Here is a 15,496-nt window from a genome sequence, read left to right on the forward strand (position 1 = left end):
GAATAATGGATGAGATTGCTGAAATAATATGTTCTATGCTGCTGGAGCTATTTATAAAGATTCAGCATACTGTTTCTATTAAGAAATATGCATTTTTCTGACATTGTAGAAATATCACTATCACATAGATTGCATAATCCATGAGAAAGCCATGACTTCAAAGTCATCCAGCATGCTACACTACCATGTAAAACTATTATATCTAGTAAAGCCTATTCAACACCAACACGACCACTGAAACTCCTGCCTATACCAAAAACTAGTATCCATGTTTATAAAAAAATTAGACCTGATTCTGCTTCTCAAAAGGCATGAAGAACTGGTTCTGCTGGTGCACTAATCTGGCAGTCAGTATACTTGTAATTCTGAATTCACGCCAGAAAGGTAAGATTGACAGACACAATATACTTATAAAATTAAAAACGGAAACAACCTTGTCTTGCATCAGCCAGAGGATATTTAAATTTCAGAATGGAAAAAAAATAATCATAAGAAAACTGAGAGGCTTTTGTAAAGGAAAATAAACCCTGTACTGTTTCAACAAGAGCAAAAGATGTCGAGTAGTGGACCCATCACACAGAAATATTCGATACAATGCTAACAACCAGATTAAAAAAAATTTGCTTTTTTACAGCCAAAACAGAATTCAACAGCCTATAAATAATTTGACATTCCGAGAATATAGTAACAAAGACACAATCAGGTCTATTTAATGAAAATTTGTTCTATGTTGGTATAAAATGGAACAAAATATGTAACAAATGGATCACTGGAAAAGTAAGGATTTGCTGGTGGTCAGAACTTAGTTAATAATACTATAAACAAGAAAATCGGTGTTCCTAGTATCAACCTTTTTCCCTCTCTCATATTTACAAATGAAATTCCACAAATTAGATACAGTCATATTGTCTAAAATATATCACAGAATAAACACCCACTAATAAGTAGTTAAAATTTACCTTCAGGTCTTTCTCAAGTCTGTCTACTTCAGCTCCCAGAATGTCAATGATATTCTCACCATGCTTAAGCATAAAGGCTTCTAATTCTTCAAGGGTTTTCACTTGCTGAATTTCCTAGGAAGAAATTAAATATAAGAGATTGAGATGAGGAAAAGAAAATAAAGGAATAACACTCCAGAGGGTCTTGACATATTTCAAGAGGGAAGAAAAAAAACCCTAAACAAAACACTTCAGCTTTTGCCATTTACTCTCAAAACATCATCTGTTCTTATGTCTCAAAGACACAGAAGAGTAGCATCTATTCGATGAAAACAGCTGGCTCTATCATTACACCTGCATTTGATACAAATCCTCCTATCTTTAATTGATTTCCTCCTTAACTTTCCACATAAGTTTAGAGAATTTCATTCACTTTCTAGAAGTTTCTAAGGTATTCCTCACAGCAAGGCAGAGCAGGGCACCCCTATGTATACCTTCCCCATTTTCAAACATTCTTGCTATTCCATTACACTGCCTACTCTGGGCATCACATAACTCATCTGAAAAATCTACAAGGGATTACTACAAATGCTGCTGTAAATATGACTCCTCCACAGTATCAGAAACTTGAAGACAGTTGACAGGAATTCACACTAGGAGACCAACAGGACATGCAACTGAAGGAATGAGATTAAGGAAGACAGGATGTTATACTCCACCTTCCAAAAAACCACAGACATCAGCAGCACCAAAGCAGGTACTACAGTATTGCCATAGAATCACACAATGGTTTGGCTTGGAAAAGGCCTTAAAGATCATCTAGTTGCTCCCCCGTTGTCATGGGCAGGGACCTTTTCTGCCACACCAGGTTGCTCAGGACCCCATCCAACCTGGCCTTAAACACCTCAAAGGATGGGACATCCACAACGTCTCAGGGCAACCTGTTACACTGTCTCACCACGCTCACAGTAAACAATCTTATATCTAATTGATTCCTATCACCTATCAGTTTAAAGCCATGAGTTTTCCTTAGAGCTCTCACACCAAGCTGTCCAGAAGCCATTTGCCCTATAGTTTAGCTTAGCTGCATGATGTTTAGGAAAAGCAGGTTATTGCAAACAGACACAGAAACTATGAAATAGCTAATTCTTCTTGTGTATAAAACTACATGACCATCAACTTCTTTCCCCTTCTTATTACTCTAAAATGGAAGACGAATAATGTAATCGAGCAAGCTTAAAAAATATCTCAACCACAATAGCTCATGACTTCGATCACAGCAAGTCTAACAAGAAAAACAAATGTAATCTGAATGACAGCATTTCAACAAATATTTCACAACTGTAAAAAGAATAATGTTGACAGCAGTGCTAGTTGAATGAGGTGCTTATTTGAAAAAGTATAGATCAAAAGGCAAGCACAATGTCTGCCTTTGACTTTGGATGGCTGAATCCTACAGAAAGGAGCAATTCTTCAATGTGGTTTTATAGCTAACATCAGGTTACCACATGAAGCAACAATGACCTGTGTAAGAAACGGCTGCCAACCTAGAAGCAATCAGGAAGATTTTTCCTAACAAAACTGGAAGGCTACTGAAGGTAGTCCTATTGCCAAAGGGAATAGCAGGTAAAGAATAAAAGACGACTATGGACTAAACAACTGCAACAGCAAAGCAACTGGCAATACAAAACCAGGCAAACTGGCAGTGCCTCAGCAGTACAAGGCTGACAGCACTCTTCCTCTCAAAAATGTATTAAATTGAAATCCTGCAGATGAACAGATCAGAGACTGCACTACACATACAAATAAATAATTCTTACTTTGACATTAACGTGTTTTTAAAACGGGGATACTGACTAATGGTTTAAAAAATTGCAAAGTAAAATTTAAAGGTAAACTCTGATAACTTCCACATAGTGTTTAATGGACAAACATAAAATGCAGACATCTGACATACAGACGAGTATTTTATTTTGAAAGGGTAGAGAAGAAAGAAATCTTGTACACAAGCAAATGTACATAAGCAAGGTACCAGAGAAACCTAGTATGTAAGCAAAATGTTTTGCTCACTTAAAACTCTCCTTTTAATTTAGATAAATAATAATTTTCTTCATACTTCAGCCATATAGAATACAGCAGAGAACAGTTGTGCATTTTTATATTGAAAAAAGGGATTAAGAAAAGCTATGCTGAACTATACTAAAAGCAGGGACTGACACTTAATGGTTAATTTTTAAATACCTTTGAAATGTTAAATCATGTGATGAAAGCAATACATATTCACATCGAATGTGAACAGCTGGACCTGTAAACCCTAACACTGCATCATCAACACCCAGCACAAATGGCTCTGCCAAAACAGATGCCTATTTGCAGGTGACAAGCTTCTAGTTTTAACTACAGATCTTGTAATTCAATAAATGTATTGGAAGAATTATATTCTCATCAAAAGTTTTTTTACAGATCTGTATTTTTTAACAAAACAATCACAGAATATTCTGAGTTGGAAGGGACCCACAAGGGTCAGAGTCCAACACTTAGGTGAATGGCCTGTGCAGGGAGCTAACCCACAACCTTGGCAAAATTAGCACCCAGCTCTGACCAACTGAGCCAATCTCAAGGGTAATAAGTTAAAAAAAAAAAAACCTGCCTTCCTCCTACTCAGGCCAAAAGCAGCTCTTTTTCAGCAGCACATAACGCTATTCTCTGTAAGTACTTTTAAAACACTGGGCAAAGTAAGAACATCTGCAACCCTTCAAATGAAGAAGTGAAATGTATCTCACATACTTCCAAGTCTTGGTTTTAGACATACTTGAAATTGGAAAGTAAATATCAAATACTGGAGGTTACAAACACAATTTTTAAACATACTTGTAGTAGCTGTTCAATATCTTGTTTTTCCAGGTAAGACCGAGTAACAACACGTCCATCAAAGTCTACTTCTGCCTTGAATCTCACTTTGCTCATTCCCATGTCTGTGGCTTTAACATCATGAATTGCTCTGAAACACATATTTTTAAAGAAAATATAAAACAACACAGAATAAACCACTAGCTACTTTGACTTCTCGCATTAACCACACTGTCACCACAAAATGATCCAGTAATTTTAAAAGGTCACTGTCTTTGACAAAATATCCTCATTTTGCCCACCGACACTTCCATTAAATACTGATTTAACTGATTTAACACTTCCTCAGGTTTCTGCAACACCAACACATCTATAAATCAGTGCAATAAAAGACAAACTACTAGAAGCATCACAGATTTAGAACTAGACTAACAGTATATTAAAAAAATGCCACAATTAAAAATGTGACAACTTCCTTATTCTGTGTTAAACTTTTAACTTATTTTCTACTGCAGAGAAGTTTTTGACACTGTTTTGACACTATTTTGCAATCTTTAAGTACCTTCAATTCTGAGGAAAGGAACAATAATCTATTGTTAATTACTGAAAGGAGACATTGCAATTACAAAAGTGTCCTTTCCTACAGTTGGTAAAGGCATGACCTTCTGGAGAATTTTCAAAAACACATTTGACATAAGAAGTAGTCATGGATATCGTGTTTGGAACTAATTTTTGATCCTTCAGAACTATTAATTACAGCTTATCAAAATACACCTGTTCGTAAATGCTGAAAATATATATTTATTTAAAGGCTCCTAATAAACACTAGAACATGAAAGCTCTAATGTTTATATTTTAGTCCTTTGAAAAATTCTGACTTTCTGTAGCAGTTTTGTTCCAGTTTGTTAGAGGAATTCTAATGTTTGAATATAGGTACTAAACAACAAGCTTTTAATTTTTCTTGGATAAGAAGCAAACTCAGGATGAAGACATATTGGGATGCATCTCAAAAGTGAAATAAACACAAAATACTCAATTTTTTACCTAATTATATTAACAAAAACTCAGCTTATCTTTAAAGTCAGAAGAATTTAAAATCACCACTGCAAAGTAAGTTTCCACATTTTTCCATCAAGGTCAGAAAAAATACGCGGAGACTAAAATATGGGACACAAATCACAAAAGTTTCACATTTTTTAAATTCTTGCTTCTGACATTTTCCAAGTAAAACATGTATAAAATATTTCAAAGACTTTTAGTTTTATTAAAAGAAAAATGCAATCTTGACAATTTGACAAATTCTAACACAAAATTTAGATTTAGCAATGCAGCTCATTTGATGGAAAGTACCAAACTTTACCTCCATCTATTTCACTAAGTTGTTCAATTTCACTGAATCTGTACATTTCGCATGCCTTTTGTCTTAAGCAAATTTACTTCTCTCAACTAGAAACACTTCTTTGCATCTGAATATTTATAAATCAGAAATAACTTCACAGGCAGTGCAGAAAGAAAGCAGAAGGCATGTATTTTGGAAGGAGCCTGCTAGAATGAACAGCCAAAAAAGAACAGGAGATAGAAACTTTAAGATGAACAATCACAGGAAATTTTTACAGAATACTTGTAATACTCAGGGTGGAAGAGAGGGAATCCTATCAAAAAAAAGAAACAGAACATGAACTAAATATAGAGACACCAAAAAATACACCTTAGTAAATATTTAAGCAGTTTAAAAGAACTATCAGCTTACTGGTAGCAATAAAGACTTTCCAGTTCCATTCCAATTTACGCAACTATTCTGTGGGAAGGTATCAGATCAAAACAGCATTAATTGCAGTAAACTAGATGGCATCAAACTACGTCATCACAAAGAGGGTATTTAAGATAACAGATGCAGTTAATGAAAAGAATCTGGAGCCATGTGATTCAAAAATGTTGAAGACATCTAAAGTGCCTATCAGAGCTAAGCAAGAAGATAACAAGTGATATTTGAGATCCTCATTATGCAGCAGCCTGATAAAATTCAGTAAAATTATACATATTCTATAACTGGGAAGGAAAAAAGTCTACCTTATTGCATATGCACCTTAGTGCACATAATCTGTCCAGGAAAGATAAGACAGTAAGTCAAGAGGAGAAAAATCACTAATCATTCAAAAATACAAATGTGTATGCTAATGCTTAAGCTACAAACCTTCCTTATGGAAGCTTCTGGGTGATTAGTAGACACCAACAATTCCAACTAGAGAAAAGAGCAAGTTTCACATTGATGAAAAATTTGTCAGAGAACATCAGGTTACGAGTTTTGAGCAATCGGTTGTAATACTTTTGTTTTTCGTCCAACTCAGAATGACAGATTTTCCAGCACAACAGAAGCACAACTACCCAAAAGCTGTTTAAATGAAGTAAAATTAAAGATGAAACTGTCATTAAGAATAGCTTATACCTAGGAATCTGTGATTAAATTCCACAGAAACAGAATCAGGACAGAGTCTATACCACATCACGTATTTTATTTCACAGTTACGAAAGGTTAATCTCCCACAGTTCAGTTAAGCTGAACACAAGAATGATTTAGGCACCAAAGGTGTCAATAAGAGTTAAGAATGGAGTGTTTATATAGTAAAAATAAAATCAAATCATTTTCCAGCTGAGAACAACTCTGAAAGCCCATCAAGGATCACAAGCTAAATAAGGGCTACAACTAGAAATTATCAAGAAAAATTAAAAGAAAGAGGAAATAGGGTTTTTTTCTTATTTCAGCCTTTGGTTTGTTTGTTTTCAGCTTTTCCCCCTGTACCTAGTTGTACAATTGTACCTAGTAACAAGCAAGGGTAATATAAGTTTATATCAGAGAGAACCAAGATTAAGACCAAGTGTCTTATCAGAAGAAGTTAACCAAGCTAGAGATAGTAGGCTTGTTATAAGAACTTAGTCAAAGACAAAGTGGTCACTGAAAGAAATCAAAACTGATAACCTAATGGATCTAAGAAAGAGATACCTGAAGATCAAGTGCATACAGAAGATATGATAAATACCTAAACATATTTCAGCTTCTAACCTCAAGAAAATAAAAACACATGTAGTTTCTCACAAAGTCTTTACCTCTTTTATTATTCATGACTTTTCAAATTAAGGTACCTCTTGTTTTTTAAAAAAACGTCTACAGCAACAAGAACATGAACTAAGTCTGCTCTGCTGAGAAGTTAGAACCACCAACAAAATAGAATACAACATAAAATGGTACTTGGCCTAGGGGAAAATTAATAATTTCAGCCTGAGACAAGCCAAAGTCACCTGTGCACTTTGGATAAAAGAACTACAGAAGTCATGTACAAATAATCATTGTGAACTCACCTACTCTAACACAGCACTGTTGACACATACTTCACCATTCAGACTAATCCAGGGGAACCACAAATACTTAATTTAATTACTGACGTGAAAATTCTAACAGAATTCTATTCCAAACAGGAATCTTGCTAAGTTTCAGGAGTGATGGGCATGCTGTCCAGACCTCTTGCTTGGAACTGTGATGATGCAGCACTTAGTTTCTATCAAGTACTCTGGTATTAACGAATGGGCTAGGGGTTTTTTTCCTCTACAGCTCAAAAACTACTACAAATAAAAAAAGCCCTAAAATATTTCAGCTGATTTACACAGAAATACATTCCTAAATAAAGATTAAAAAGAAAACAAACAGAAGTTTGCTTCTAAAGTAAGGTTAATAGGGTTAAAGCTAAAATAGCTCATTGAAAAGTATTTAAGCAAGATTTTAGAATTACAATGAGCTATAAGTTTACTGCAAATTGCAGACTTGCAAAGAAGGAGAAATTAGCATTGAGTTAATTTTATAAGCATGCAACATGCAGAATCCATTACATCATAATACTACTGCAGCACTTCCCACCAACTGCTACATAATTCCACACACTGAATATTAACAGCAACAGAATTTAAATACTTAACTGCTAATAAACTATTCAAGCAACATAACAGTATCATTTAAGTACTTGCATTTCATGCATTTGAAAACAGTTTTAAGTTTGTGATGGCTTTCTCATTAAGTCATTGTCAATTCCTGTAATTAATGTGACTGTTAGAATGTATCTGCAATGCTATTTCAGCTGTTGAACATCCGAGAGGTACAAGTATTCACTTACTGAAAGTTTTAGCATGGAAATAGAAGTTAGCAATAATAAAAATTCTAGAATCCCAATACAGAAGATTTCACACTAAAAATTATCTTACCAGATTTCTCTCATTAAACATTATTTTCTTGCTTTTTGTTGTTCACAGTAGAGACTGAGGTGTAACAATTCTTACCTGACTACAGGATCACTTTCCAGTAACTCGGTGAGCCGCTGCAGTTGTTCAGGTTCAATGGATCGTCCCAGCAGGGCTTCGGTGTTAGTGTAGATTAGAAATGCTGACACAGTTCCTAACAGAGTTCCAACACCTAGAGACCCCACACTGTCATAATATGGGTTTCCTAAATGAGATATGTCAAATTAGTCTCACATAGCATTTCTAAAACATAGCAGAGAATTCCAATTTCACACTCAAAAGAGTGCATAGTTTTGAGGGATTTTCTGGGATTTGCTTTTTCGTGAGATTTTTTTGGTCGGTGAGGGTTTTTTCCAGTTGGTCTTTTTTTACTTTTTTTTTTTTAATTCAGTGGAATTTTTTTTTCTGCTGAGGAACATGATGAAACTGGAAGAAAACAAATTATCTTAAAATAAAGCCTTAAGTCCCTCCTGTGCCTTGACCACTACTGTCTCCTGCAGGACTAATAAAGGAGTAAACTCTTGTCTGTGTATGTGTTTCTATAGTAGTAAATATAAATTTATACACAAAGTTACATGCACCTAAACATAGGTAGCAGCACAAATGCTAGTGTTCTTTTATCAGTAACTCAAAAGTTTGCAAATATTAACCATTTCTGGAATACAGTACTTATATAATTTTCAAACACTTATCCATGTTCAGATCTGTAGAAATAATACTGTGCTTTTAAGTTCATGAAGGAAACCAGAAATGAAATTTAAAAATTACTTCTATATAAAAATGAATCTTGCAATTAAGTCATTAGAAGCCACAAGAAATAAAATTCCAATACTTATTGTCTTAAAAAAATCAATACTTAAAAAGGGATGAATAAGCAATCACCCCTCTTCAGAAAACTTAACTATGCACAAAGACACACTTTGAATCACTTGCCATACAGATCATCCTACCTTTAGTAAAAGGTAACTTAGCTTGGATGACAAAATAGTTCAAAAATCTGCTTACAGAGTACAAGCATCAGAAACAAAGAGCAGACGCATATTTAAGTCAGTCAATATGAACCAAATGCTCTGTGTTCATATCATGCACAGGAAGAAATCCACATTTGCTTGCCTCTGTGTAGAATTTTACCTGTTAAAGAAGTCAGACCCATGCAGGTAGCAGCTACAGCCACACTCAGAACTGCTGCAGCATCCTCCAGTAACACCACATTGGTACTAGGATCACGACTCTGCACAACTGCACACACAACAACAGAAAGTTATGTTGCTTTGAAAGCTTAGCTTTATTACATTATGCACAGTACTTAAACTATACTAACAATAGCAATTTAAAAGAATAATTTATGCAACTATATAGGTGTGAACTGAATTGTTGCATATGCACACACTTCTGAAAGCATTCATACATACACAGAACAAGCCCAATTATGGAAGCTTCTCAAAAATGTCAGAAAAATTAAAAAGGGGCATTTACCCTGAAAAATACATGCACTTAGCCAAATATTTAAGTAGTGCACTTAAATCAACAGTTTTCACCTAATTTGTAAAATGTTATTTGTTAGTAGAATAGAAAACAGATCAATAAAGAGAAAAAGGAAAACAGAAAATTGTTTCTATCAATATGCAAATACTAGTGAACAGATTGTGTTTTAAATAACCACATGCCTTAGTGCTACAATACATACCATATTGATAAAATGAAAGACCCTTAGCTCGAGCACTCCTCCGAATTTCATTTATAGCAACAAGCAGGGTGGCTGAAACAATAAAGTTGTTGCTGTTGTTAGAGGCAAAAAGTCTTGTTTCCATTTTGAAAAGAGGGAACTTTTCTTTCTATTATAGCAACAGATAAGAAAGCTCTGATTATTGATACCTTGAAAATGACAAAGCATAGTTGCTTTCTTCCCTAATGCATGTCTCCCATACAAATCAGAACAGTTATATTCATTGATAGCCTCATACCAAAAAGGCATTTCACATCTACTTTCCAAATGATGTGTTTTTCAACTTCTTATCATATAGACAGGTAAGAAAAAAACTGCATGTTTCTTTTAGTTTGTTTATCAGTATTTGGAACAGAGCTCAAAACTTCACTGTGTAAGCAAGATCAGTTATTACTGTAATTACACTGTAATCTTAAAAGATTACAAATACTTGAACAGAAACATGAAACTGCATACCTCCTTCAGATACCAATGATCCTGCTAAAATGCAGTATGCCTGTATGGGAAAAAAAGAATCAGTTATTACATTATATGCATATTTCTACAGAACTCTTCACCACAGGCTATCCAAATGTCTCATTCCAGAACCTCAGTACCCAGTGTGCTGTGGAATTGTACCTAACCAGAAGGAAACCAACAATACTTGAATCATGCAATATATTCCAGAAAAGGAAAGAAGGACCTCTCGAGGGGGCATGAAAGGAAGATGCAGGTTTTAGAGAACAGCTCATTTTGCTGCAAGATCAGATATACTTTAACAAGACTTCTTTCTTAATTAAGAATGTTTTTGAGTTGTGTTGGGATTCAAACTGACTTCAGAAGTGAATTTCAGACTATGCCATTATTTTTTATTAAGTCACTGGTGTTAAATACAATACCAAACAAGATTAGCTTACCCAGAGAAGAGATTCTACAGGATGAGGGTGGAGTAAACCTATGATCCCATGATACCAAGAAAGTCCTGCACCCATCATGAAAATGCCTACTCCACTAATCAGGGAGGCAATATAGCGCATATTTGTGAAACCATACCTAGATGAAAGCAAAGAAGATGATTTTAGGAACATAAGATGCTACATCTCTACAAACATATCTCAAAGTTTGCCATTGATTTTACATGTTTTAAATTATCATATGACTTGGCATCTATTTAAGACAAAGCTGCTAAATCCAATCTAATCCAAAGGAAAAAAAAAACCTACTTGAAAAAGGATATCTAGTACATGCAAGGACATCAAACATAAATATATTTCTAACTTGATTTTAAAAAGCTGTATTAGCTCTTGTGCAAGACAGAGGATTTTACAACTAAAAAAAAAAAACAAAATCAATCCAAACAACATCTGTGTCACTTAGACTTTAGTGAAATGCTACTTTGAAATGAGGACTCTAGTTTTGTGAGCAGCCACTCTACATAATCTACAATGCTAATTTAAAGGGAATAAAATGTATACATCTTTCAGTAGTTCAACTAACTACAGATATTGAGCACTTGCAGTTTTTAAGTGCAGTGGAAGAATTAAACCAATATTAGAAGTGTGTATTTATTCCTTTTTTTGGTTTTCACTCCTTCTACAAACAGTGCCATTCTTTTGGCTACATTAAGGAAGAAGGGAAAGAAGTGAAAGGGAAAAAGGAGATACAACGAATATTTGCACAAATGTAAGATTTAAATTTTTCAAATTTTAATGATGCTGTTAATGAAAAAAAGCATAACTAATTCTGTAAATAAGACATATTTTTGAGTGCTTAAAGAACAAATGACTTGCCCAAGCATATGAAGAGTAAAACATGTCAACACTGAGAAAATATGGAGAGTACAGCTTACAACTTTCATGAAGTTGTAAGAACTTATCAAGTAATATCCCTATTACTATATTAAAAAAAACCAAAGAGACCCGTTTACATCAAACACAACTCCTTATGGTACAAGTAACTGCCCTGCATAAAAGCACTTTGTTCAAAAAAGGAAGAGGACAGTAATTTTTATTTTTTAAAAAAATCCTATGATTCACATGAACAGTGTTTAAAAACAAAGTAAATCTATTAGCTGGAAGAGGCAGAAGAGCCCAAAACAGCTTCGAGAAATAATGTCAATTAAAATAAAACATAGCAAAAGTGTACTACAACAACAACAACAACCAACCAACAAAAAAAAAGCACCAAGCCTCCCTCTGAAACTACAACTCCCACAGCTTGAAAGAAAACCCTTATCTTATCTGTTGTAATATCAGAAACAATACGTTTCAGAAATGACACAAAACAGCAGATTAAAAGGAACAAGATGAAGCACAAACAAGAACTGGTCTTACTCCTACATATAGTTACCAAAATCATTATTTACTCAAAAAGCTTACGGATGACTAGGGTCAGGTGTCCTTGCAGACTGACTGATGCCCAAAGCTAGCAACGCCTATTTAAGACAAAAGGTTAAAAAAAATAAAAAGATATTAGAAACATTCTGTATCAACTAGAAAGACAAAGGCAGATGCAATTTGTTGACTGCATATATGCTTTGCTACTGATATTTTATTAGAGCTGGAATATAATCCTCACAATCTGTCATCTAAATCTACCACTCCCAAAATATTGTTAGTTATACCTACATACGTAATATATACACAGTTAGATGGTATGTATCCATGATCGCTGTAAATTATAATTTTAGAACTGCAACTGGAAATGAACATTACATGCAATCACAAGTGTTGTTGCTGTGCTTCTGTGAGAAGGAATGAAGTTGCTCAGGGACAAAGCTATTTAAATAAATCCCTCTTTAAGAGAAATTATAAAGACTGTGGTGTAGTACAGTGATGACATAACATTTAAGGCAGTAACTTTACACTACAACTTTTCAGCATATTTTGAAGGAAGAAATAACCTCTTGCTATCTAAATTGCCTATCTGGGATATGTTTATTTAGGCACTTATTGAGTTGTTGGTGCAGTAAGTTATAAATCTAGTCCTGAATTTTGCAAAGCACGTGTTTTGTTTTATGACTATAGATAACAATAGTAACAAGTATTAAAATGCAGATTTCTCCTGTGTTTTTCCCTAAACCACACACTTGATTACTTGAAAAAAAACAAAACAAACCCCCCCACATTTCAGTGGAACATTCAGCTTTGATATTTAAAAAACAGAATAGCTCTTCAAAATATATAATACCACTATCAAACTCGGTTCACCTATACATTGAAACACTTGGCCAAGTGAAAAATCACACACTTCAAGGCTGGCCTCCCCATAAATTTAAGTATTATCAGTTGAATTAAGAGCACCCCTGTCTTCACTTTACATCTGGAACTGCTGAAAGATTGTGTAAAACCATTGAGCAAAATATGAGTCCTCAACTCAGTCTTTCTGGATGGAGAAGCATACTAGGTGCAACTCAAGCAAATAGTTTGCTGAAACTATGTTAATACACTTTTCAAGATATTCAGTCTGCTTTAAGGTTGCATACATTCCTCAAATCTGGAGGAGCACGAGACAGTTGCATTTTACAAGTTACAAGCTACCCAAGGATTGATCTTGCTGGAGCAGCAGGAGGGCTTTTTTTTCCAGTCCTTTAAAGGCTGGTTTTTTTTCCCCCCGAAGCCTTGCAATATCAAAAACTGCAACAAGATAGATTCTTGCTATACTGGGAGAAGGGGAAATTTCAAGGTCTCACCAAGGTCTCATAACATATGCTTCAAGCATACAATAGAAAACAGTGGAAAAATCATTAATTTTATCCCTGCCAATTAATGTTACATGCCCAATCTGAGCCTGCCATTCCACTTCTCAAAGTAAACATGCTTCGTATGTGGCTACTTGTACTGTGAGAGGCTGAGAAGGTACTCCAGGAATAGAAAAAGAAAACAAGATGCTCAAATTCTCATCATTATTCTACCTAGAGATGAATAAGTAACAAAGTCTGGCATTGTATTACAATAACTGACAGAAGCACCATTTCAAGTTAACATTTAACCAAAACATTAACCAAAATCATCTTAGTTTCAAGTCCACTCATGATCCGTGAAGTTCTTACTGCAACCTTCCTCTTTCAACTTACTTCTAAAAAAACTTCAAAATCTACATTCTGACTTCTCATTTTTACATTATTACAAATTAAAAAGCAACCTATTTTTTAAATTTAACTGCAATACAACTACTGTATGTATCTGTCTTTATTCCAAGTTTTGTTACAAGCACTAACTTTAGCAGAATGGAAAAAAAATACTCACCTGGTTACATGTGTCTGCTAAAGAATGTATGGCTTCTGAAAACATACTTGCAGAACCCGTGTAAACCCAAGCAAGTAGCTTAAAGAAAAAATTCAACCCATTTCTGAAAACAAAGAGAAGAAATAACAGAATATTTGATGTTTAACATTTTCAGCAAAACCACAAGTGCTCTATAATCATGTATTACCTGCCAGAAAGTGGTAAACCCAAATATCAATTTAATAATTAGAGAGCTGTGCAGACAGGTAACTCATACAGATTTTCTGCATGGTTACTGTGAAAAAGGCCCTTTCAGCTAAACTTGATAAAGATATACCATTTAGTATTCCAGAATCAGCAACTTCTAAGCAGTCCCAAATAAGTTACATTTCCTGAAAACTACCATCACACTCACTACTCAGAACAACTAATTTTCTACCAGTGAGACAACACAAGTCTTAACAACTTCCTTTTCTCTTTCTTCAGTCCTTTGCCTCCTACACATCCTCTCCCAATACTACAGTGCAAAGTTCCCTACTTCAGTATCAGTCTGAGTCATTCTCAGTAGGATACAAATGTTAAACAACAGACAGGAAGACAAGGCTGTCACTAGATTACACTGTAAAAATTATCTATGGAACTTCTCCATTAAGAAGTTCAGTGTGAATTGTGAAGAAATTTTTAAGGCTACAGGTTTACTGGAGTAAACAGCGTCTTATGTTGCACAAAGGTAACTAATAGCACTAAAATCCAAGTCTACATTCTCACTTCAAACATTATCAGAATCAGTAGGTTAAATGCTACAATCATATTGCAAAGAAAATCAAAGAGAATTATAATATCCTCCTCTATCTCTTTTAATGAGTTTCATTTACTGGCAATTTTTTAAAGTATCAAAATTAATTGTTATAAGAAACTATTAACAACATCTTGTAGTGGCATATTTTAACAACATATGCCAGAAATTATATTCAAGTTAGATGAAGCAAATCCAGCAGATTCTGAGATAGCAGCTGAAATGCTCTGATTTGGTTGCAAACAAAGTTACTTTTTACATCAGTGACCACCACTTCAGAAAGTGTTTCCTCTACTGTATTGAACTGAACTGACTAATTCAGCGACCTCATTTCTACCTGCATGGACCTCAAAATAGGAAATCTTAACAGAACACAAACCAAAGCTGGGTAAAGTCTGAAATATTTATTGTAATGATTTGGACATCATGCCAAGAAATACCAAAAACAAACAAACAAAACCCAGGATTCACTAAGTAAAATTCAATGCAACTCTTTATAACTGTATTCCAAAGTCCACTTAGGAGGCAGACGTTCACCAGCAAAATGAGGGAAAGAGTGCTGAAAAAGTACATATGTTCCTTCTTGTCAGAAAACATGTCAATTTTAGTGTAAAGTCTACGTTTAATTGGTAACTTTAAAATGTACTGATACATAAACAGAATCAGCATTTCTTTGAAAAAATTACACAAATGT

General features: G+C 34.4%; 1 protein-coding gene across 1 annotated transcript in view; it reads right to left on the minus strand.

The window, feature by feature from the left end:
• SLC30A9 (solute carrier family 30 member 9) overlaps positions 1–15,496 on the minus strand; it is a 32,932-nt gene that overhangs the window by 4,998 nt on the left and 12,438 nt on the right. Inside the window, exons 9-17 of the mRNA XM_085059067.1 lie at positions 14,028–14,130; positions 12,159–12,214; positions 10,698–10,833; positions 10,258–10,297; positions 9,763–9,834; positions 9,207–9,314; positions 8,115–8,280; positions 3,810–3,939; positions 960–1,073 (exon numbers count right to left, since the gene is read on the minus strand). Of these exons, the coding sequence (XP_084915193.1) occupies positions 960–1,073; positions 3,810–3,939; positions 8,115–8,280; positions 9,207–9,314; positions 9,763–9,834; positions 10,258–10,297; positions 10,698–10,833; positions 12,159–12,214; positions 14,028–14,130 (925 nt within the window). The remainder of the gene's footprint in view (positions 1–959; positions 1,074–3,809; positions 3,940–8,114; positions 8,281–9,206; positions 9,315–9,762; positions 9,835–10,257; positions 10,298–10,697; positions 10,834–12,158; positions 12,215–14,027; positions 14,131–15,496) is intronic.

Source organism: Lichenostomus cassidix, chromosome 4, assembly GCF_008360975.1.
Source record: "Lichenostomus cassidix isolate B80296 chromosome 4, HeHo_3.0, whole genome shotgun sequence".
Lineage (NCBI taxonomy): Eukaryota > Metazoa > Chordata > Aves > Passeriformes > Meliphagidae > Lichenostomus > Lichenostomus cassidix.